At 36.0% G+C, this 25,379-nt stretch overlaps 2 protein-coding genes and 1 long non-coding RNA gene across 5 annotated transcripts; 1 reads left to right on the forward strand and 2 right to left on the reverse strand.

Moving 5' to 3' along the window:
- Positions 1-4,868: 4,868 nt before the first annotated feature.
- LOC133779520 (uncharacterized) lies at positions 4,869-5,541 on the reverse strand. The gene is made up of 2 exons (XM_062219474.1): positions 5,332-5,541; positions 4,869-5,249 (listed from the first exon to the last, which is right to left on the reverse strand). The coding sequence occupies exons 1-2, from the start codon at positions 5,539-5,541 to the stop codon at positions 4,992-4,994; spliced, it is 468 nt and encodes a 155-aa protein (XP_062075458.1). The 3' UTR covers positions 4,869-4,991.
- A 313-nt stretch (positions 5,542-5,854) lies between these two features.
- Positions 5,855-6,330, reverse strand: LOC133779392 (uncharacterized). Its single transcript, XR_009869145.1, has 3 exons — positions 6,254-6,330; positions 6,092-6,168; positions 5,855-5,969 (listed from the first exon to the last, which is right to left on the reverse strand). It is a non-coding gene; the product is annotated as an uncharacterized LOC133779392 (long non-coding RNA).
- Positions 6,331-11,942: 5,612 nt separating this feature from the next.
- Positions 11,943-24,511, forward strand: LOC133810937 (patatin-like protein 3). Of its 3 annotated transcripts, XM_062246103.1 has the most exons (7): positions 11,943-12,061; positions 12,141-12,217; positions 12,309-12,490; positions 12,578-12,785; positions 12,901-13,068; positions 23,655-23,954; positions 24,049-24,511. In XM_062246103.1, exons 3-7 carry the CDS (start codon positions 12,381-12,383, stop codon positions 24,304-24,306), a joined length of 1,044 nt encoding a protein of 347 aa, XP_062102087.1. In that variant the 5' UTR covers positions 11,943-12,061; positions 12,141-12,217; positions 12,309-12,380; the 3' UTR covers positions 24,307-24,511. The 3 variants fall into 3 exon arrangements, with proteins under 3 accessions (XP_062102087.1, XP_062102086.1, XP_062102085.1); XM_062246102.1 differs by having other exon boundaries at positions 11,947-12,217; positions 12,620-12,785; XM_062246101.1 differs by having other exon boundaries at positions 11,950-12,217.
- The last annotated feature ends 868 nt before the right edge of the window (positions 24,512-25,379 follow it).

Below are 25,379 nucleotides of genomic sequence, written 5' to 3' on the forward strand. Positions count from 1 at the left end.
TTAAACATGTTTTGTCACATCGATATTGGTAGAAATTTCAAGCGTGATATTATCCTATCTGCCAAATATTTCGATAGGAGACTAGATCCTTCGAGATTGGTCGAAATATGAAACAAATATTATGCAATCTGCCAAAAATTTCGACAGGAGTCTAGATCCTTGGAGATTGGATGAAATTTTAAATAACACAATTTGCAACAATTTCATATTTTAAAAAAGTGGAATTAAATACTTAGACGACATTTTCTCTTACGTTCATTTTACCAGTAAAGAAAAAATTGTAATATTATATACCTCGCAGTGGTGATAAATTATAGTATTAGGTTATATGTGCATAATATTCATTACATATTATTTAATTTTTTTCTTTTGAAAGTTTAGTATGTAACTCGTGTGGAGAATGTGTAAAGAACTATAAATTAATAATGTTTAAAAAATCATAAGTAAAAACAGTTAAAAATTTAAATAGAAGGGAAGTTAAACTTATGATATTGTTAAAATAAAATGCTATCACATTTAATATAAAATCAGTAAATAATAAATAAAATTGGGAATTTATTTTGGAAAAAATAAGTTTTTAATTCAGTATTAAAAACTTTGTAGTGTTTACCCAAACACTCAGTAAATTGAGATTGATTTTATTTTATTTTAAAGATATAAAAAACTACAAACCAAATTAAATTGACATTGATTTGATTTTAATTTAAAGATTAAAAAAACTACAAACCAAATTAAATTATTGGCCAATATAAGGGAAAAATCAATAAAAGATTTAACCAAATATACTATTGCATATTTTTGTATAAGACTAAATCCATTTAATGTAAAATGCTTATTGTATACCAATTAAAAATAACAAATTCTGAAATATAAATTGTATACTAAATAAATACAAATTAAAATTTTATTTTTATATTGCAATAATTATATTTAAACCCCTTCCATTTCAAAAAATGATTTATCAATTATTTTGGTGAAAACAAAAATTATCGAAATTTAATTTTATGATTTTGAAAACATTAAATACGTAGGCTTGCATATTTTAAAAAACATAAATATATGATTGGTTGTCTATTTTAAAAAACTTATTCGTAACACTAATTTTGATTTTTCACTAAAAGGGTGAAACCAATTTTTTTACATTTTCTCTATTCACTACTTATTTTATCCCAAAATTACGAAATAACCATTTATTTTCTCAGAACTGCTTTCATTCTCACAACCAGTGCACACCTTGCTTTTGCAATTCTCATCTCTTCAATGTCTTCGGTCACCCCTAACTGGTTTGGCAACTTTTGGTCTAGCAACAACTAAAATCGAGGTTTGTAGTCGAAGAAGAAATATTTTAGTTGAATTTATTATTTTTTCTATTTTTATGTTATGACTTAATATATTTACAGAATTTATGGGTATGTTTGCATAGGAAGACTGTCATAATTAGTTTGCATACAAGGTGTTTGATATAGTTCCTCACTTAGCTGTGTTAGTTGTGTGCTTACAATGTGTTTGATATAACACCCGAAAGACTTTTTAGAATGTTAACAATTTAGGAGCTAGCTAACAAGTTATATCCTTTCCCCTTTTCAATTTAAAGTGTTAACAATAGCTTTTTGATGAGTTTTAACACCTTTTAATTAATTGTCTGATAAACAACAAGTTAGGGAGGTCTTTGAGTAAGCCATTTGAAGCTAATACCAAAATGATTTTGACTATTAAGATTTTCATATTAATATTTTGTTCACTGTAAAAGATATTGGTTGGAGTTCCGTTAATGATCGTTTGTTCAACTTATTAACCAATAGAACATTCTAATAAGATAGGGACCCTATAAAAGAATTAATGCCACACAACACCACTCTTACAACATAACATATCAAAAAATTTATTGATGAATTCAAGGGCATTGTCAGTTCTTAAAACTTTTAGTATTTTATTATATTGATTGTCAACTTCAGTTTTCCACAGTTTAAATTTGTTTACACATTCATATTTTGTTTTTAATAGATCAACTCAAACATATCTACTAAAGTCATCACTATTGATAAGAAATAGTAATTACCTGAGTGAGTTCCAATACAGCTTGATCCCCACAAGTCAACATGTATATACCCCAATGGTCTATTTCAGTTGTGTGTTGCAGCCATGAATTTCAATCTATGATGCTTTCCCATGATACATGCTTGACAGAAAGGTAATTAACCTGTTTTGAGATCTCCCACGATTTAGTATCCTCACTGTTGCATCGAAGTGCTTGACAGCCACCTTTCCAATGCCTTCTTAGTTCATCAATTTCCTTCTCTTTATTTAGCTCCAATTCTTTTGATTTAATTGCTCCAAGCACATCTTCAAGAGTGATGTGATCCCTACCATATTTGAAGACTGATTTCACCTCTTCACATTTAGCTGGTACTGATCGATGTAGAATCACTACCTGGGTTTGTTAAAAGAATCTAAATTTTCATGTAAAGATAAATATGGAACCATCTTAAAACCATACAACATCGCTAACAGATTAAGTTTGTTAGTTAATGAAGGCTTAACATAAATTTCTTCAAGTTTCTTCCATATCTGTTTTGTAGTGTTTAACCCTTGAACTTTCCTTGTCACATTATTGGATAGATACATTTTCTGATTGATATGGTTGTTGCTTATTTCCCAGATGTCAGACCTCATAATTCCCGTGGAGGACCAGTTTCTGGGCTGGATCACCTACCGAGGAGCGCCGACGCTCCAGAAGTTGAAAGAAAAGTTTAACAAACATAATCTTCTTGAGAGGGCTAACAAGTTAGTATTTAAGCAGTTTTTCACAGTGCCACAATTCAAATTTTCAGGGACACTGATACATAGGCTGCTTATGAGAAAGATACCCTCAAACAAGGTGCATGAGGTACAATTCTGTATCGGTTGTGAGCGGCTCCGGTTTGGGACAATGGAGTTTGCAATGATCATTGGGTTGTCTTTCGAAGCACCAAACACTAAGAAATATGAGAAGCTTACTTTGAAAAGTGGAAGATTAGTGGAGCTATACTTCGAAGGCGCTAACAAAATTTTGTCAAGCAAGTTGGAGGAGGTCTTTAAGGCTTGCAAAGATGTAGAAGACACCTGGAAACTCAGACTATGTTTTCTAGTTGACAACGTCCTATATGGAAATGAGCTTGTCGCCGCAATCGAAAATGACTTGTTGCTAGTCGTTGAAGATCTTGATTTTTGTTATAACTACCCTTGGGGCCATAAATCGTTTGAAAAGACTTTAGGTTCATATGGCAATGACATTAGAAAACAAAGAGCTAAGTATTTGGAGAAGGTTGTGGAAAGTACAATGAATTCGAAGCAATGTAAAGGCCAGCAAATTCATGCTTAGTACACAGTATACAGATTTGCACCAGCAATTCAGTACTGGGCTTATGAGGCAATACGCGAGGTAGGATTGGAATGTGCAACATTAATTAGCAAGGGTATTCCAAGAATGGTGCGATGGAAAAGCGCGAAGATTTTCACTGCTGTAGATGTGGCCAACATGCTGAACAAAGATAAGGTAAGGGTTTTGTTGCAGTCTTTCCACTTTCTAAGACTAATTATTTTTTTAATTGAAATTCCAGTAATTGTAGTCGTTTTATGCTTGTTCCACCTTTAGTACCGCTGTTGTTCTACTTTGAAGCCTACACCGGAGGAGAGACCACAGTTGGTGAAGTTAATAGGAGACCAACACATGGACACCTCCCACCTACGTAAGCTCGGGGGAATAGATCAATGTATGGGTCGAACACTCACGAAACACGGGATAATGGAGGATGCTTGGCTTGATCGCATTGCTGGGGATGATGAAATGATGGAGGATGATTTCACACAACAAAACCAGGAATCTCAAACATACTTTCATGGCTTATCAGAAATGGTGAAAGACTTAGCCGAGGTTAAGGCAATGCAATTAGACTTAAAGGCTCAAGTTGCCAACATATTAAGTGGACAGAGGGATATGTAGAATTGCTAAAAAGAGACAATGGATAAGCTCGACAATCTACTTTTATTAGTGCGACGGTCTGTTGGGGCGCGATCGGATAGGGAAGACAGCTCGCCTGATAATATTCTTGGACCATATGAAGGTGATGATGTGGCGACAAATAGTGAGAATCGTGCCAAAGGCCACACGAACACAATCATGATGATGTCCCTAATGTTCATTTTGGAAGGCCATTACAGCGACGAAGGAACAATTAAGACACACATGTTCCATCTAGTGAAATACTGAAATCATGTTCGAACTAATAATTTTCCATATTAACGTTTGAGTTCTCTCCTTAAATTCATATCTTATTGGAGAAATAAAATTTCAAATTTCCAAAACAATCACCCCTCAGAATTTACGTGTGGTTTGGATGAAACAAAATTAGATTTCTAAATTTAAATGTCAATTCAACTGAGAAATACAAACTGCTAATAAATAAAGACTGACATCTAGATTCATCCAGATTATCCAAAAGTAAAAAAGAAATGTCAAATAACTTCTAATTTTGAAGATATTTTTTTTCATTACTTGTTCTAATCAAATCATTACTGAATAATTTATTTATTATATTTTCACCAAATACAAATTGAATGGTCTAGTTTAGGGCCACAATTGTGGTGGCTTTTCCTACTAAATTTAAATCTATAGATAATAGTTTGAATAGAAAAAATTATTGGATATATAGTAAGTTTGAATATTAATTTGGAAACAAACGTTTTTTAGAAAAATTAATTTAGTACTTAATCATTACACATTAACTCAGTATACAAACATATCCACTTCGTACTAGCCAAATTTAGAGGTTACGATCTACAATGTCAATTGTAGAGAAATGTATCTGGACCTAATAAATAAAAATGCCTATTAAAAAACTAAAACTAGTTCTCCTTTACAATTCCTCAACCCCTTCTAACTTGATTTAATACATCCGGGAGAAGGAAAAGTGGGCATGGCTAATACCAAAAAACATAGATGGTTTGATTAACTATTCCTCATACTTAATTCTCGTCAGTCTACCACTAGTCCTTGTTGGTACTGGACGTGTGGGAATGGAGTTCTTCGACTTCCGCTTCTTCGTTGAAAATCTGGGGTCCGAAGGGGTTTTCACAGGGCTACCTACGGGTAGAGGAGTCTGTTGCATGTAGTATTTTGTCTTGTTAGCGAAAACAACCGCCCTCACCTCGTTTCGATCATGTGTTACAAGCCGACATGCTATCTTCAGCCACTCATCCACTGAAGCAAACTGCAAGGACACATTGATTAAAATGGTTAATTTCAGTGTTAACACACAGGTAGACGAATAATTAATTTTAACAACTACATACCAGACACACAGATTCCTCCCGTTTGAAGGACTCCATAAACTTCATGACATATACTCCACAATCGTGCCCATTGTCCTGCTGGGGAGTACCGCTCTTTATTGAAACCTTGAAGTTGGAGAATTGGAAGTCATTTTGTTTATGTTGCTTTATCTCGGACTTGAAAAGGCCATCAAGAGTACTTAGCTGAAGTGCAAAATGTTTAGTAGTCATGAAAAATTAAAAAAAAAAAACCTTTAAAAGGAATAACAATGACAAAGGTGTTTGGGAATATTCTCACCATCTCTTTTGTGGCTTTCGTGCTTACGGTTTTGCTTCTGGCAATAAAAAAGGGGTCCCAAATATCAGCACACCTATTGATTATATTCACCGCGACTAGGAACCAATGATTGAAAATCTCAGTGACCAACACGGGTACAAGCAATCTAAGAATACATCAAAATTAGAAGATAGTCAGGTGTTCATTAGATTATCACCATTTCAGCAGAGGGGATATTGTTAACTTTAACAAATAAATTTTATTAAAGGGTTAGGCTTAATACAAACAGTTCATATAAGGAAAACTGCCCAAAGTGGAAATTAGCCCATTGTTGGCTTACGGCGTAACCTTCCACTGGCCTCCCTTTCCCCAAGTATGCCTCCTATTATATTCACGATGTTTGTCAAATTGCCTCATACAACACAAAATAGTAAACATAAAATGTGGGTTGAATTAGTGGTTATGGACTTTAGGTGAATTACTGATATTTGAGTGGGCATATACCAAATGGAAGCCGTTTCAGGAACCTCTTGTCGCTGCCTTTCCTCGTGTGTCAACACCCAGGAAAAGCAAGTAATGATCTAAAATCAAGAAATCACAATGTAAATGTTAATGATCAAAGTAATCACGTCGGAAATATAAAATCCACATGCAATAACGACTTACATCACCAGAAATGTCTCTTTCGGGAATCAAGGTCCACATGGAGCTCCTGAACAGTTCCATCTTGCCAAACTTCACCAGAGTGTAGCTGAAATGAACGAGACAGAGAAAAAATAAAGGCACATTATTAATACACCGCTGGATGGTATTTAAATTTATTTTATCAACTGAAATGGTATAACACTCAATTGCAGGATTCCATACCTCCACTCCAAGTATGGGCTGAACATCCATTTCGCAAGCTTCATCACCTCAAGTAGGACTGGCATTGCAGGATTCCATACCTCCACTCCAAGTATGGGCTGAACATCCATTTCGCAAGCTTCATCACCTCAAGTAGGACTGGCACATCTAGGTGAAAAGAGCCCACCACCTTTCCCCCTGAACTAGAGAAAACTTCAATGGTTTTCTCACCATAAGGACCTGTTTGCGCTAGTAGATTTTGTTTTGGGGACTTTGATTTTGTGGGGCTACTATCCCCGTCAAAATCGATGTGCATAAGATAATGCACTACCTTCTCACTAAATCGGTGTTCTCTGTATCACTTTTTTTCTCACTAAATCCCTTCTTCTTTTTTTTTTATAAACTCAAAATTCTTTCATCTTTTTCTAACACTCTCCACCTCGCACTCCATTGTCGACTCTGAATCTTTAATCGCAGCAGCCCTACTGATATCCTCAATAGTCTCTTTTTTTGTACGTTCTTCAACCAGGCTGGTTGTAATGGATAAAGCTATTTCACTCAGCTTTTGGTCTAAATGCTTCTGCATTGCATCCAAAGCCACTTGGACTTTCGTAGATGTTTCTTGTGGCAAAGTGAGTATGATTTTTCTCACTTCTGTCAACTCACTCATGAATGTGCCAAAGTCCTGCTTCAGAGCGCCCACATCCTGCCTTACACCATCTACAACCTACCTTAGACTGTAAACATATTGCTTTGTCCCGTCATCAGCTACAGCAACAGGGGGGACTTAGAGGTACCAACAGCTACGGTCCTGACCCCCTTAGCAAGCGGAATTTGCAAAAATAAAACAAAAAGAAACAGATCTTGAGAAATAACTACATAATTTTTTGGCATTATCAAGAATAGCACATCAAACAAACATTTCATTGAAATAAAGAAAGGAAAAAAAACAATTACATTATTCGATTGGAATCCTTCAGATTGTTGAAGCCACTTCTTCACTCGCTTCACTTGGATGTCCGTCCAGAAATCTATGCAAGGAATGGTTCAATCAACGTAACCAGAGTCAACGTGATAATATTATAGAAGAGCTACACCAGAAAATAGTAAACAAAAAATGTAAGTTTCTATACACTGGTTGTGATTACATTTAGTCATAACTTGAACAATTAAAAGACAAATAAGATACCTGGAGAAAGATTAATCATCCGGATAAGTATCTGTACCCGCCCACTTGGAACTTCCTGATGGACTCCATAAGGAACCGCACGCAGAATGTGGCCCAGTCTTTCAATGCTATGGAATTAACATCATGCAACACCTTCATGTAGGAAGCACTGACTTTATTTTTGGCCATTGGACACAGGATACTGCCGATGCATGCTAGGGAAAATCTTGCAATGAAGAGGTCGTCGGCTTCTTGTGACTCCTTCAGGTCTTTCTCCAGCTTCCTCAGGCAAATGCTGCATTCTTTTCCCACAACAGCATTCACCAAATCTAGTTTAGGAAGTGGGCCGGTCATTTTAATCTTTGTTCCCCCATCTTTTATATTCATCACCCTTTCAAAGGCAGCAGCGTTGATGTAGAACTCCTTTCCATATATGCATAACTTGTTATCGGTCGTGTCAACGTTCTTAACCAACGATTGAATTAAGCTACTATTAGTGCTTGGACCATCAATCCTCATTAGAGAACCGAATCCTGTGATTGCAGCCACCTCCTTTTGGTCTGGCGACATGACTGACAAGATTCGACCGATTCTCTCGAACGAGCACTGGGTGATGATGTCCCCAGCCTTTGATATTCCCTCATCCCCCGATGCTGCATCAAGACTTTTTTCTATTACTTTTTCGACCCAATCAGTCTTCGAGGTGGTTGTTTTTTTGGGGGGGGGGGGGTAACGGGGCATCTTTCTCAGTTGGATACAATAGGTGGAATATGTCTCTGTAGAGTCTGCTTGGATGCGGCCCCAAAACAGTAGCAATCAAAATAGAAATCAATTTATGATGTTAATATTCTTCACAACAACCTATAAACAACGTACATAATCAGTTTTAACAAATTTGAACACTTATCGGATTCAAAATTAAATTACAAGTTCAAATATTAATGAAAAAAATTGGTCTTTAAATTAAAAAATAGCTTCACAACCCGATTTAAACCACAAATCTAGATGACCATCTAGAATAATCGACTACGATCTAGATAGTACATTACAAAAAATTAAATAAATCGTGCGGACTAATAGCTGCCCTAGATAAAAAAATGTATATAAAAAAGGGTACAAAAAACTTTTCCCTCACAAACAATTCTCCATCTAAGAATACGATCCAATATCGAAATCTATATTCCAACTGCACCAATTAAAAAAATGAACAAGTCTCATCTGTTACTATGATTAGTCTCATGAAAAATACATTTTTAACCTCCAAGTTTTCAGACAAAATCCAAAATTAACAATAATTCTACTCTTACTAGTTCAGAAGAAAAAAATGTTCCCTTAAGAGTCAGAAAATGGTTTATTTCCATGTCTGGGACAGTTAATGGAAATTAACTCGTGGATTTCTCTACCACTCAACATGTACACTCTAAAGTAGCATGGAAAAATAAAAGTGACATTCACTGATCTTACAATATTGATCTCCAGAAAATAACCAACTGCTTAATTAAATATTGGTTAACTTTGGCTTCCTATAAGTGTCCATCAAATGAGTTTCAAGTCTTAGCTATTCATTTTCCATGTATAGCTATTAGTTTATTCAATAGTTGTTTCATTGTTTCATGGCAAGAAATTAAGGTTCATATTGCACTAGGATACCAACTTGGAAAGACATTGATAGCTACTGATCATGGGTTACAAGGGCTTAACCAGGTTTAGGTAAAGTGTTTTAATGCAGTAAATTAGCAACCAACAAAAGGTTGTCAAGAGTGGCTTTACTTGTTACTAATAACACTAAGTTCAAGTTTTAATACTATTTGAATTTTTATGGTCGATGAAAGAAGGCAACTATATTTGCAACTTAAGAGAGAAAATTAAAATGAAAATGTTTATATTTGTTTTGAAAGTCTTATTGTTCTTTATCTATGTTTACTTTTGGTTGGATTGGTAGTTAGTATATGATTTGGATTTTGGTGCTTTTACATATATATTCATGATTTCTTGTTCTAAGGCATCATCTTACTCAATTTCTTTATGTACATATATCTGGTTTCATTGCCTCTACAAGGAAACAGAGACACTCATTCTTTCTTCTCATGGTAAATAGTTTTTTGTTTGTAGGAATTTCAAGTGTGGACATGGCTTTTTCATCATTCTTCATTTGAGATCATTTTATCTTGGTTTTGAGTGCTTTGATTGTAACTAGCAACTACGCATATTAATATTGGTTTTGAGTCCCTTGGTTGTAATGGAAATTTGATAAATGAGTTTTAAATGAATGTTTTTATGCTCACAATGTATCACAAATTCTAAAATGCTTCCCTCGACAATGTCCTAGATTAATCCTAAAAATGTATCTCTCACAAAAAATAATTGATCATCACTATCACAAACAAAGATATGAAACACTAAATCTTTACAATTAACCAATATTCAGCAACAGGCAGCATGCATTTCCCACTAATTTTTTTTAAATAAAAATCAAATTAAAGGAGGCTTTGAAAACTAACTCTATCAATAAATTAACTCAACTACTCCATGCTCTCCTCTGCACTCTCCGAGACAAATTATTATTTTTGATCCATCATACCTTCGAAAATAGCAATGGGTCTCCTAGAGTTCAGGTACAGAGTTCGCTTCTTGTTTTGAGCTTCAATGAGGAGAGAATGAGTGACCGAGTTAGCAAGAAATTGAGTTTTGAAGAAGCAAAACATAACACAATAACTGATCATAATAAACAACTATACCTGCTCAAAGCTTGAAACCGCCAAACCATGATCTACACCAGAGGAATCAATTAAACCATACTAGCAGAAGAATCCATTAAACCATACCCAAAAAATGAATTACCAAAGAGACAGTGTCTTGAAAGAGTGGGTTTTTCTTGAAGAAAGAGGTCGAGTAATGTAAGTGAGAAAGGCTGAGAGGAGAGAGACAGAGCCGGTTGAGTGAAGACTTAGTGAACAGTGAAAACACTGTTTACCCCTGCTGACAAAAGGCTCCGAATGTCAGCTAAATTTTTAATGCCCAATTGAACCCCAGCCATTTGATTTGATCCAACGGCTAAATGCTTTTCACAGAATGCTTCTGTGTACGGGATAGAATCGATCCCCATATATATATATTCTATTTTGTGCTAAGGCAAAGGAGGTAGGGTGGGTAGGTATACCTACTATATGTTTCCATAAACAGGTCAATACATAATTAGGGTTGAGCATCATGATATGTTGTTTCATCCAAAATAAATGTGTACTAATTAATTATTAGGAAAAGTAACTTTATTAAAATGGAACAAAATAAATGGACCAACGACAACGAACATCTTATCAGCACAGCTTTCTGACATGTGTTTTGTGCTATCCCTGAAAAAAGTAAATAAACTAAGCATTATATGTGTTGCTTTCGATAGAATTGTGCGAACACTAAGCTATTAGGGAATATATATTTATATAGATATTTTTTTTCCAAAACATGTTTCACGTGTAGATCTTTATGTTAGAGATATTGATCATCAAACATTCCAGTATATATTATATTATATTCTAGAGATCTTTATGTTAGATGTTGATCGAGTTTAAACTTTAAAAAGATTCTATTATTTCAATATTCCAACTTTCAATAAAAGGAATAAAAAAAACATTGCATATGGTTGAAGATGCCACGGCTTGAAAATGATAGGAGCTAGGGAAAGCATATATCAATTTTAATCTTGGCACTATATATTCCCTGCAGTCGATCTTAAAGTGATATTCTCACTGAGAATTATGAGTGTTAATTGCGCTATTAAATTCCAAACAACGGATCTTACTTTTAGCTATCAAATATTATTAGTACTAATAAATAGCAGTTTGCTACCAAGTTTTAGTAATGAAATGTCTTAATTGTAAAGTAAACATATAAGAACTAATATATTTTTACTACCAATCAATTTTGGTAGTAAAAACAGTTTTAGCTACCAAAAATATATAATTTACTATAAAATTTTTAGAAGCTAGTTTTTTTTAGGAGAATAAGGTGGTGTCCAATATTACTAATGTTACTAGGAGGTGACATATAGTTATTGATATAATCCAATATTGAGTTCTACATATTTAAACTTAATAAATAATATGGGGTATCGTTAATCAAACATAACGTGCTACTTTATATAGTGTTGGACACCTTAAGATGCCAAATATCAATACTTTTAATTTTTTTAGTGAAAGTGAGTGAAATAATTAAGGTGTGGGACTGATATGTAAAATTGCATTTGCATCCGGTTTTATTCCAACTTTCAAAAAGTGTATTCAAAGTATTTTGCTAAATAAAGAAAAAAAATGTGATATTTATATATTATTATGAATAATGATTGATGCAATACTCAAACATTACTCATAGATATGTATTATAATATATGTGTGTGTTTTTTAAACTAATTATGGTGTATGAGTAAGTGAGTGTGTCCACTTCAAATCATTACACATACCTATGTAAGTCTATCTTTAATAAATAATTTTTTGGTCGAACTAAAAATGGCGAGTAGTTCTGCTAAGGGAAAATTGTTTACAGTGTTGAGCATCGATGGAGGAGGAATTAGGGGCATAATTCCAGCCACTCTTCTCGCCTTCATTGAATCCAAGCTTCAGGTATATATAAATATATATTATAACATGTAGATATAGTTAATTAATTAATGTATATATATATTTAAATTTGATATAAATAAATAAATAATAGGAATTAGACGGAGCAAATGCAAGAATTGCAGATTATTTCGATTTAATAGCCGGAACAAGCACCGGTGGGTTAATGACCACCATGCTTACGGCTCCAAACAAGGACAACCGACCCATGTACGCTGCCAAGGACATCACCGACTTCTATTTTCAACACTCTCCCAAAATATTCCCTCAACAAAGGTAACAAAAAAAATAAAATAAAATGTTTTTTTTTATAGATATATATATAAGATGTTTTAAAATTAATATATTTATGTATATGTATAGTCGAAGTAAGTGGTTCACACCAATATTATTCATGATGCCAAGTTTATTAAATGGGACGATTATGGGGCCAAAGTACGACGGTCAGTACTTGAGGTTCCTTACGAACACGCTTCTGGGAGACCTCACTTTGAAACAGACTTTAACTAATGTGCTCATACCAACTTTCGATATAAAGCTTCTCCAACCTGTGATTTTCACCACCAACCACGTAATTATATAATTGAGATTTATTGGTTTTTTTTTAATTATGTATGTTACTTTCAGGAATTTAATAAAACTCTCGACAATTAATTATGCTGATATATTTGTATATATATTTATAGGCAAAAGAAAAACCTTGGAAAAATATTAATGCTCGACTAGCAGATATTTGCATAGCCACATCGGCGGCTCCCATATATCTTCCAGCACACAGCTTTACTACTAATGATGATCATGGAAATACTCGAACTTTCGATCTAATTGATGGTGGTGTAGCTGCAAATAATCCTGTAAGTTATCACAATTGTTAATCAACTAGTTATTGTTTTGATTATGAAGAAAAAACAGATAATTTTATAGCATATATAAATGCCCTTTGAGTTTTTTTTATTTTTTATTTTTTATGTTTGTTAGTTTAGTCCTTATTTTTTCTTTTTTGTTGCCAATCAAATTCTTTTGGAAGTAGTAGCAATATTATTATTTAAACTTTGACCAAATTTTAAATAATATAATAATAGCTTTGGTATTTTTCTATACATCATAATTTTTTTACACATCATATTTTATATATATAAAAAAAATCATCTAAAGACTAAAAATTTTGAAGTGAAAAAATTAATGAATATTTATGCTAAAAACAATTTAAAGAACTATATAATTAATGAAAGTGTTATATCTAACTTCTTGAATCAAGAATTGATCTACTAGAACAAAACAAATAATTTAAAGCAAAGTAAAATCACACATAGAATTTTACAAGCTTCATCTGCACTAGGAACGAATTCCAGCCGACTAGTGCTTGGATCGGGTAAGATGTAATTTTCACTAATAAATCCAATGTTAATTACAATAACCAGTTCAAAAATGAAATCAATATCTTTACAATACAAAAGTTACAGATTACCCTAAAAACTTGAATAACCACTCAAGAACAGTTTCCAAATCCCTTGGAACTTGTGAACCGAATCCCTCGATTCAAACACTCAAGATCCCCTCGAGCAAGCTAGTTGAATCCCTCTACTAGCCAGATTCAAACTCCCTTCGAATCAGATCAGAACCTCCCACAGCTCTACAACAAGCTTCACCTCCAACAATGGTGAACCTACAAGAACAGAAGAAAGAAAGAAGAAACGAAGAGAGAAAAACAAGATTCCGTTTTCTCACAATGACAAACTAACAGAAAGGGGGTTAGGTTGTTAGAAACAGATGAATCTATTTATAGCAACTCTAACCACTAACTGATCAACTAAAACAAGCAGCTAATAAGATTTAACACGTTTCCAATTAAACCGACAATAGCTGATGTGTACTTATTAATCTGCAGCACACAGTAGATGTAACTGGAGACTAAGTAGTATTAACAGAGACAACATATGCAATATACAATTCAAAGACTGAACAACAAACCCTGTAGATGAAACAACACAGACATATTTTGACATTCATATAAAAAGGCTGTTACAATCTCCCCCTTGGAAAAATATGATCACTGATAAACAGCCAACAGAGCAACACTAAAAAGAGACTACCAACAGACCCATAATATCTCAATCTTGCACAAATAAAACCAACATAGTCAGAAAAGATTCAAAATACATCCAAGCAAGATGAGAAACAAAAGAAAAAGTAAAACAGTCTTTGATACGATATTAGGCAGAAACAACTAAATAGAAAACTCCCAAACTCTCCCCCTTCAGGGATCGTATTTCTTTCTACCAGAACGAGTCTTAGGAACACGCCTCTGAAACACTTTGGGAACACCATCAGCAGTCAGAGCAGCTGAAGTGATGTCAAACGAAAGCTCCCCCTGAACCTGTGGAACATCAGCAGCAGAAAAAACAGGTATACTGGCAGCTGGAGTAGACAGAGCAGCACTTGGAGAAACAGGAGCTTGAGCAAAAACAGTAGCTGGAGCAGGAACATCATCCAGAGCAGGAGCAACATGAGATGACTACCCCTGAGTATGTGCAACTGGATGGACAGTAGCAGATGTATGTGGAACACACTCCCCCTGAGTTTGTACAACTGTTGCAGCAGGAACCACTGAAGTTGTATCAGGAGCAACTGGAGCTGCATTAGGGACCACGGGAGTGACATCAGAAGCAACTGGAGTGTGATCAGGAACCAATGGAGACTCATTAGGAGGAACAGACCCTGGATGAGATGCCTTGGACCCAGACAGATGCACCAATACAGCTCTCGAATAGAAGATACCATCTGAGACATGGATGCCTCAAATGCCCTCTGACGTTGCTAATCTTCGTCATATCTCTTCTCAAATGCTGCAAACCGATTGACAAATTGGACTTGCCAACTGGAGGGAGCAAGGCCTTTGATCGTTGTGCCAGATGCAACTGGAGGTGGAGAAGATGGATCTGGAGTGGACAAGGTAGGAGGCAGAACCTATTTGGACTTAAGAGCTTTGCAAGACTTGCCAAACGATGGAACAGCTGAAGGCACATCATGAAGAGTCAGTGTCGGACCACCTCTTAAGGCAATTTGATGAACCAGACAAGGAAACGAGAGAACATTCCTTGTGCCCGTGGCTAAAGCAGCGTCCACAATCTTTCCAAAAATAAGGGCAGGCAAATCAATAGAGACCCCAGTACCAACAGAAAATAGGAACTTACCAATCTCAGTTGTGATGGAAGTGGTATGAGTATTTGGAAAACAGTTATTCAAGGCAATGCGATGCAGAACCTTGTAAAAATGAGATAGAGCCGGAACAGGCAGATCACCATTACCCCATTCAAAAGAATCAGAACCAGTAAGAGCAACCCCCATTTCGAGCTTAGATGGTGTAAATTGAGGATTAAAGTCATGAGACAACTCTTTTCGAACATACAACACCCTGGACACAATGGAGGGGGAAAAAGGAAAACGTTTACCCCGAATGTAGGCTCGGTACTTGAGAGCACTCTTTTCACTAATGATCCTTTATCAATATTGGCATAGAACTCACGGACAAGTGTCAGACAAGGTGGTTTGAGATTGGTAACAGTGTTGAGCCACCCCCGAGATTCTATTAAGGCTTTATGGAGGGGAAAATCATCAATAACAACATTGTATTCAAACCACAATTTTCTCTGAGAAACCTCATCCCTATAACGCAGTAGTTTATGGTCCGAGCAAAAAGGATGAGTAGGCTGACTATGGTGTAGAGTTGGACAGGTGGTTGGAGGGACAGAGGAGGCACCTGGAGCCCTAGAAGTTTGCTTGGGTCGTTTAGGCTGAGACTTTGGTGAAGACGGAGGTGTTTTTCTTTTCGACGATGGGGTGGGTTTGGATGTGGAGGGTTTGGAGGGATTGGGTGATGAGAGTGGGGTGGATGGCTGGACGAAGCAAGAGACGACCTAGAAAAACGTTTAGGAAATGAACTAGGTGGAGAGCTCATACCTTTGGGTGAAGGAGGCGAACCTGTGGTTGAGGAGGACGACGGTGAGGGTGACCGTACTGGAGATGGTGACGAAGGAGGCGAGGATGACTTGGACACGGGAGGCGACGGCTGAACGGGAACAATGGCGACGGACGGTGACGGAGAAGACGCCGGAGGAGGGGAAGGCCGAAAAGGCCAATTGGCATTTTTTGTGTTCACCATTCTTTTTGTAAAAAAAAAAAAACTGAGAAGAAGAAGAGTCAGCCTCTAAATAGAAATGATGAGGCAAAAAGAATAACACTGTTGAAAGATATAGGCGTGAACAACAAACAATGAAATGACTCATGTACCCTTTTCCTTTGAATTTTTTTAATTTATTTATTTTTGTTGGTTAGAACTCAACAGACTAACAGCTTTCCCCAAAATGAATTAAAGGTACTCATGCAACTCAATTAAATGGACTCACACTCAATAAAAAAAAATTGATATCAGTGTATGACAGATGAGACTATTACAGATCCAAGCTGAGTATCTTAACTAAATATGAGGCAGATGACTCACACAAAGATCATTGATGCAAAAGGAACATTGTTAAAAAAAAATTGCATGCCTGATCAATATGAGAATGCTCCTTGAGGAACAAACAAGAATGCTATAAACATCACAGTATTAACCCCAAGCAACATAGGACAGCTTAGCTTTATGAGAAGATCAAGGCACATACCTCACTCTTGATTTGCAAACAGAAGACCTTCAGCCAGAATTCTTCATGTGTGTGTGAAGATGTCCTCATGTGAGCTTTGATGCACATAAAGCAGAAAGCTCACTCACTCTTGATTGAATTTTTTTTTATTTTTTTTATTTTTGAGTTAAAAACAGCTCTTTTTATTTGCTCACTCTGAGTTTTTCAAGATCAACCAGCTACGACTTTCACTCCTATCTAGAGATGTAGCCGTCTCCTTAGGTTCAAGCATGTACCAAGTGGAAGGAGCAAACTACCCGAGGTACATATTTACTGAAAGGCAGCTCTCCCCATTGCATCTAGATAGGGTAGCCTTTTTAGCTGGGAAGAACTCGGCTGAAGATCTTTGTCTAGATGAGCAAGTAAAGGATGTACTCCGACCAAATCAATAAACAAGAAACCACAACTGCAGGGGACAAAAACTGTGAGCCATAGACAAAAAAAAATGTGATCAGACAAAACAAGAGAACTCTCAGATGGTACATAGACCTATACTTTGTCTCAAATGAATGTAGGTTTTTGCATCAAGAGCCTTGGTGAATAAATCAGCCAGTTGTGCATTTGTAGGCACATGAGAAATGGATAACAGCTTAGACTCAACCATATTTCTTATAAAATGATACCTGATATCAATATGTTTGGTTCTTGAGTGTTGGACCGGATTTTTTGACATGTTTATTGCACTTGTACTGTCACAGAAAAGGACTAATGAATCTTGGGAAAAACCATAGTCTGTGAGCATCTTGTTCAGCCAAATTAGCTGAGTACAACAGCTACCTGTAGCAATATACTCAGCTTCGGCTGTGGAAAGAGAGATAGAGTTCTGTTTTTTGCTTAGCCATGACACTAGATTATTTCCTACAAAGAAACATCCCCCTGACGTACTCTTTCTATCATCTACACTGCTAGCCCAGTCAGAATCACTATAACCAACCAAGGACATGATGGTATCACATGAGTACCACAATCCTAAATCTATTGTGCCAGCTAAATATTTAAAAATTCGCTTGACGGCAGTAAGATGGGATTGTTTAGGATTGGCTTGGTATCGGGCACACAATCTGACACTAAAACTAATGTCAGGACGACTGGCAGTGAAGTAGAGGAGACTTCCTATCATACTTCTGTATAGAGTTGGATCTACAGACTCTCCAGTTTCATCTTTGGTCAACTTAGTAGTTGTGCCTATGGGTGTATGGGCATGCTTTGAGTTTCCTAGACCAAACATCTCTAACATGTTTTTGGTATACTTGGATTGAGAAATGAAAATACTAGTCTCTAGTTGTTTGATTTGAAGTCCTAGGAAATAGCTAAGATCCCCAATTAAGCTCATTTCGAATTCACTAGTCATGAGGTCAACAAACTTAGGAATTTCATTGGCACAAGTTGAACCAAAAATAATATCGTCCACATATATTTGGGCCACAAATATACCTTCAGTTAAGTACCTGATGAACAGGGTGTTGTCTGCATTTCCTCTAGAGAAACCATGTGACATCAAAAATGTAGTAAGACGGCCATACCATGCCCGTGGAGCTTGCTTTAACCCGTATAAAGCCTTGTTGAGTTTGTACACATGATTCGGGAACTGTGGGTCTTCAAAACCTTGAGGTTGTTTGACATAAACTTCTTCCTGTAGGACTCCATTAAAAAAGGCGCTCTTGACATCCATTTGGTGAGGTTTAATCTTGAGATGAAATGCAACAGCCAGTAAGAGACGAATTGATTCCAGACGAGCCACTAGAGCAAATGTCTCGTCAAAATCGATACCTTCGACCTGATTATACCCCTGAGCAACAAGTCATGCTTTGTTCCGTGTAACCGTTCCAAACTCATCTGACTTGTTCTTATAGACCCATTTTGTACCTACCACATTTGCACCATTCGGTAAAGGGGCCATAACCCAAACACCAAGTCTCTTGAAATTTTCCATTTCATCTTGCATGGCAGCTAGCCAGTATTCATTTAAGAGAGCTTCAGCCACGTTTTTTGGTTCGTGTAAAGCGACATAGCAAGCATAAGCTATGAAATTTGTGATTTTCCTTCGTGTGACCATAGTCTCATTTGGATCCCCAATAACTACTTCTGGCAGATGACCTTTTTGAATCCATGCAGGTGGCCCGTTCTTGTATAGCTTGGCATGAGCAGTTGAGGACTGTTGCTTACTGGTGACTTCAGAATCTGGATCAGTTGGATCTTGGAGGTTCTCAGTTGAAACAGTCTGGTCTGTGTTTGTGGAGGAAGTAGGATTTTGATTATGAGTCGAGGGACCAGGAATACCTCCAGAAGGAATGGTTAGCATAGGTTGATCTTCTTCTTCTAGGGACTCTTCTTGCACTTCCAGATCATCAAACTTGACATTGATGGATTCTATCACCGAATGAGTCCGCTTGACAAACACTCGGTAAGCGCGACTGTTTATCGAATACCTAACAAAGATACCTTCCTCACTTCTGGAATCAAATTTTCCAAGGTGCTCATGATCTTTCAACACATAACACGCACATCCAAATATATGCAAATGACTTAGGTTTGGGGTTTTACCTTTCCAAATCTCATAAGCTGTCTGAGTAGTTCCAGTTCTGAGATGTACTCTATTACTAATATAGCAAGTTGTATTCACAGCTTCAGCCCAGAACCTTTTGGTTATTTTCCTAGCCTCCATCATTACCCTTGCCATTTCTTAAAGCGTCCTATTTTTCCTTTCCACAACCCCATTCTGTTGAGGCGTTTTCGGGGCTGAAAACTCATGCAAGATCCCCAGCTAATCACAAAAATAAAAAAAATAACCTGTTTTCGAACTCCTTTCCATGGTCACTTCTGATTCTGTACACTTTGACAATCTTCGTTGATTTATCATTTTGGAGCTTTAGGCATAAGGCAGAGAACACTCCAAATGTATCTGATTTTTCTTTGATGAATTCCCCCCATGTGAACCGAGAGTAGTCGTCGACACAAACCATGACAAACCTTTTTCCGCTCAAACTTTCATTCTGCATGGGTCCCATGAGATCAATATGCAGCAATTCTAGAACTCTGGATGTTGCAAGAGCATTTACTGGTGGATGTGAGGCTCTAATTTGTTTCCCGAGTTGACATGGTTTGCAAAACCTGTCACGATTAACCTTTAACTCCGGAACCCCTCTTACTGCCCTTAGTTTCACAATTCTTTTGAGATCGCAATAGTTCAGATGTCCCAAGCGATAGTGCCACAGATCAGGTTTGTCCAGGAACACTCGTTGACACTTGATTTGAGTGGACAATGCATAGCAATTATCAGCTGTCCTGCTTCCTGTCAAAATTGAACACCCATGAATTGAAAGTAAACAACGAGTTTTATTGAAACTTACTGTATAGTCAGCGTCGCAAAGCTGAATTATGCTGATGAGATTGGCCTTTAGTCCTTTCACATAGAGCACTTCTTATAGTGGACTAACTCCCGTGATTTCTAGCTCTCCTTTACCAAGAATCTGTCCTTTGTTCCCATCTCCGAATGTGACTAGTCCCTCTCTTGTTTCCCTAAAGTTCATAAGAATCTCCTTATTCCTTGTCATGTGACGCGAGCAACCGCTGTCGAAATACCACATATCATCTTTGAACGCAGCAAGAGATGTATGAGCCACCAGAGCGACATTCCTACTACTATTGAAACGCCCATCCCTTTTAGATGACTTATCCAGAAATATTGTGTTTCTCTGGACCAAGAGCTTGATATAGTTTTGTAATTTGTAGCACCTCGGACGAATGTGCCCTCGTCTATTGCAGAAGTGGCAGATGGGGACAAATCGATTTCCTTGGGCTGATTTGTGTACAGAACTAGTTCTTCCCCCAGTGTTGTCCTTAATACTGACATCTGTCTCATCAGCCTTACCTACAGACTCATCTCTGCTGGGATCAGATTTGGCTGTATCGAATGATGGCTCCTCAATTGACAAATCATTCCCCTTTTTGTACAACATTTTGTATCCAATTGAGGTTCTGTCACCATATGGATTCTGAAGCTGTAACGTCTGATTTATAGCGGCTGTACCAAGAGGAATAAACTCTAACGATTGCTTAGCACGGACAAGCTCAGCTGTGATCTTGTAAATCTCACTATCTTTTTCCTCCAATTGCTTGATGAGCTTCTTTACTTGGGTTTCTAGAGCTTGTTTCTTAGCTTCAAGCTTTTTGTTAAGGTCATCCAGGGCTTTCGTCTTTTTTTCCATGTACCCCCACTGAGCAAACATCTGCTCATACGCCGCTTGTTTCTGGGGACTCTCCTCATCAGACCCACATGATTCTTCTTCCTCTGAGGTTTCAAATTTGGAGCTTTTTTCCATAAAGGCCACCATTTGCTTTTCTCCATCAGAATCACCACTGCTGTTTTCTTCTTTATCTTCGTCGCTGTCACTCCAGGTTACAGCAAGCGCCTTCTTCTTTCTGAGTGTGTTAGCGCATTCGGCTTGAATGTGACCGAATCCTTCACACTCACGACATTGGATTCCACGATACTTCTTTTCAGGCTATTGACCTTGTTTGGGACCGTTGTAGGGCTGTTTCCTGTTTTGATTTTCCTTCCCTCCATAGTTATTCTTCTTAAAGTTCTTTTTGAGGAATCTGGCATAGTTTTTGGTCAACAGTGCGAATGTTTCATCAGACATGTCCCCAGACAGATCTACACTTTTAGACTTTTCTTCTTTGTGAACGAACGCCACACCGCTCTCTGGTTTATCCTTCTCAATATCTTTTGGCTTCTTGTTCTTGCTCCACCTTTTCAAGGTCATCTCATAGTTTTGTAAGGACCCGATCAGCTCATCAAGATCCAATGTCTCAACATCCCTCATTTCTTCAATGGAAGTAACTTTGGACTTGAAACGCCTTGGTAGGACTCCCAAAACCTTTCGAACTAATTTTGCATTGGAGTACATCTTTCCTAATGCATATGACTCCTTAGAGATGTCGCTGAGTTTAACATGAAATTTTGCAACTGTTTCGTCCTCATCCATTGAAAGATTTTCAAATGCCTTTGCAAGAGATCTAAGCCGAGACTTTTTTACCGCATCAGTACCTTCGTTCTTTATCCTCAATTTCTCCCAAGCATCCTTGGCAACCTCACAGTTTGCGATCACCTTTAATTGATTGGTGGATACTGCATTGAAGAAAGCATGCTTGGCCTTGGAATTGTAGTTAGCTAGCTCAATTTCCTCAGGTGTCCAGGCACTCATTGGTTTGGTTTTTTCGATTTCGCCCTCTCTTTCCCTTGGCGAGATCCAACCTTCCTCGACAACCATCCACACTCTTTCATCCACTGCCTTGAGAAAGGCTCTAATTTTTGTTTTCCAGTAAGGGTAGTTAGCCCCCTCTAGCATGGGTGGACGACTAGTAGAACCTCCTTCCCTGAACATTTCCATCATACAAGAGACAAACAAACTCGTGACACTCTTCGAGATGGAACTCCAAGAGGGTTAGTCGCAACAGAAAGTTCAATAGTAGATAAATGCAGAAAAAAAACAAGAATCAAGAACCGAGTGAAATACACACTAGGTTAAAAACACCTTATAGTAAGCCCAGAGAATCACTACTTCTCATAGAACCAGAAGGCTCTGATACCAATTGAAAGTGTTATACCTAACTTCTTGAATCAAGAATTGATGTACTAGAACAAAACAAACAATTTAAAGCAAAGTAAAATCACACATAGAATTTTACAAGCTTCATCTGCACTGGGAATGAATTCCAGCCGACTAGTGCTTGGATCGGGTAAGATGTAACTTTCACTAATAAATACAATGTTAATTACAATAACCAGTTCAGAAATGAAATCAACATCTTTACAATACAAAAGTTACAGATTACCCTAAAAACTTGAATAACCACTCAAGAATAGTTTCCAAATCCCTTGGAACTTGTGAACTGAATCCCTCGATTCAAACACTCAAGATCCCCTCGAGCAAGCTAGTTGAATCCCTCTACTAACCAGATTCAAACTCCCTTCGAATCAGATCAGAACCTCCCACAGCTCTGCAACAAGCTTCACCTCCAACAATGGTGAACCTACAAGAACAGAAGAAAGAAAGAAGAAACGAAGAGAGAAAAACAAGATTCCGTTTTCTCACAATGACAAACTAACAGAAAGGGGGTTAGGTTGTTAGAAACAGATGAATCTATTTATAGCAACTCTAACCACTAACTGATCAACTAAAACAAGCAGCTAATAAGATTTAACACGTTTCCAATTAAACCGACAATAGCTGATGTGTACTTATTAATCTGCAGCACACAGTAGATGTAACTGGAGACTAAGTAGTATTAACAGAGACAACATATGCAATATACAATTCAAAGACTGAACAACAAACCCTGTAGATGAAACAACACAGACATATTTTGACATTCATATAAAAAAGGCTGTTACAATTAACATCAAATTAAAATTTTCTTCTTGCTTCTTTCTTTTTCCTTAACAAAAATTTTAGAGTGATATATTTAGTTATACTTATCATTCTTACAATAAAAAAGAATGTGTAATTATCAAGAGATGACCATACCCTATCCACTCTTATAATGTTTAGTTATAGAAGAAATGTGAATGAGAATGGAAAAAGGAATAGGAATAAAATAGTGAAAAAAACACCTGATTAGAATGACATTCCAATACTCTAAAACGAAACCAAACAAAAAAATGAAATGAAAGTTAATTACATTCCATTACCCCAACCACACACAACCTAATTATAGATATATTTTTTTTCTTTTTCTAAATGTTGGACATTAAGACAATGCTGGCCATAAGTCACATTTCAAGAGATATAGCTAAGAAGTCAGAGTTGGAAGAGATAGGAATGATAGATGGAAAACAAATGTTGGTACTCTCACTGGGCACAGGTGCACCCAAACAGGAAGCCAAGTACGACGCAGCCATTGCCTCCAAATGGGGGGCCTTTCACTGGATGTATAACAGTGGCAAAACTCCCCTGATCGACATTTATAATGATGCAACTTCTGATATTGTCGATTTTAATGTCACTACTATCTTCGGATCATTTCATACCAAGAAAAACTATCTTCGTGTTCAGGTACCTAATAGTTATGTATATGTATATGTGTATATACTCTCTTTAATTCAATCTCATTAACAACATTTATATATATATATATTATAATTATTAGGATGACAACTTGATGGGAGATGAGGCTTCAGTTGACATATCAACGGAGGAGAATATGGAGAGACTTGTGGAGATTGGAGAAAAGCTGTTGGAGAAGTCAGTTTCAAGGGTAAATTTGGATACTGGTAGGTATGAAGTGATCAAGGAAGAAGAAGGAGAAGGAACCAACGCAGAAGCTCTCTCCCGATTTGCCATACAACTCTCACATCAAAGAAAGCTCAAACAAACCTCTCATTTATTGGAAAAAATTGACTCTTAATACCCTTCATCATAATTAATATTGTTTCTTTAAAAAAAATCAAGAATATAATAAGTAATTAACTTGGGACATGCATACATATATTTTTTATTTATTTTTTGTGAAGGTTTATAAATGTTGTTAGGTTAATTAATGATCAATTTTAATAATTAAAATTCGTATGAAATCTCTGATAATAAGATTGGCTTTTATCTATTTCAAACTATATTAATGTAGTTTTATGTGTATTCCTCTTATACGCTATCTTTTTATTCTATTTTACAAATCAATATAAAAGTATATTTTCAACACAATGTTAATACTTATGGGTAATTCTCGGTCTATTTTTTTGATGTTTCAATTCATGTACAATTAATAAATACATGCTACATTATTAAAAAAAATTTAAATAAAAATGATGTAATTGGAAAATTAATTTAGTCATTACCAAATTTGTGGACATGTATCCAAGGGCCAGTTCATGATTAGGGAAGCATATGCCACTCCTCAACTTTTATCACATTGAATTTTTTATTATATCACATATTGTAAAATTATAAGTAATGCCTCTTAAATTTAAAAGTCTACAATAAACTAATAAAAAATTATTGATACTGCATATTTAAAATAATTTAGTTAGATTAATTAAGTGACGAGGGGCCCAAAAGATTTTTATCTTGGGTCTTTTATTACAAATTTAAAAGGCCCAGTTATGGCCCAAATAGATTAAGAGAAATTATAATTATTTTTTTTTTGATTTTTACAATTATATACATATAACAAAAAATAATTACAAAAATCACTTACAAAATTTTATTTACAAAAATACATGTCACGTCACAAAAAATACTAAATTTAAAAAATAATATATATAAATTGAAAACATTCCTGAAATCCTGAATTTATCATTTTTGGTTTTCAGAAGTAAAATTTTGGTTACTTATAATGGAGATAATTTACCAATTTGTTACATTTTCACAATAAAAGTTTATTTTTAGAGCATATTATTTCATATAGATTTTGGTTACCTCCAAAATTTATTTGTTGAAACTTTTTTATCTTAAAATATTGATTAGTTTTTTTAAGTTATATTA

This window comes from Humulus lupulus, chromosome 1 (assembly GCF_963169125.1).
Source record: "Humulus lupulus chromosome 1, drHumLupu1.1, whole genome shotgun sequence".
NCBI lineage: Eukaryota > Viridiplantae > Streptophyta > Magnoliopsida > Rosales > Cannabaceae > Humulus > Humulus lupulus.

What these genes read in the sequence shown, in the direction of transcription:
- LOC133810937 (XM_062246101.1), top strand. Translation starts at nt 12,104, where the DNA reads ATGGCGAGTAGTTCTGCTAAGGGAAAATTGTTTACAGTGTTGAGCATC. An exon ending in AAAATATTCCCTCAACAAAG is followed by an intron (nt 12,491 to 12,577) that starts GTAACAAAAAAA and finishes GTATATGTATAG; the next exon opens with TCGAAGTAAGTGGTTCACAC. An exon ending in AAAACTATCTTCGTGTTCAG is followed by an intron (nt 23,955 to 24,048) that starts GTACCTAATAGT and finishes TATAATTATTAG; the next exon opens with GATGACAACTTGATGGGAGA.
- LOC133779520 (XM_062219474.1), bottom strand. Translation starts at nt 5,541, where the DNA reads ATGACTACTAAACATTTTGCACTTCAGCTAAGTACTCTTGATGGCCTT. An exon ending in GGGAGGAATCTGTGTGTCTG is followed by an intron (nt 5,250 to 5,331) that starts GTATGTAGTTGT and finishes GTGTCCTTGCAG; the next exon opens with TTTGCTTCAGTGGATGAGTG.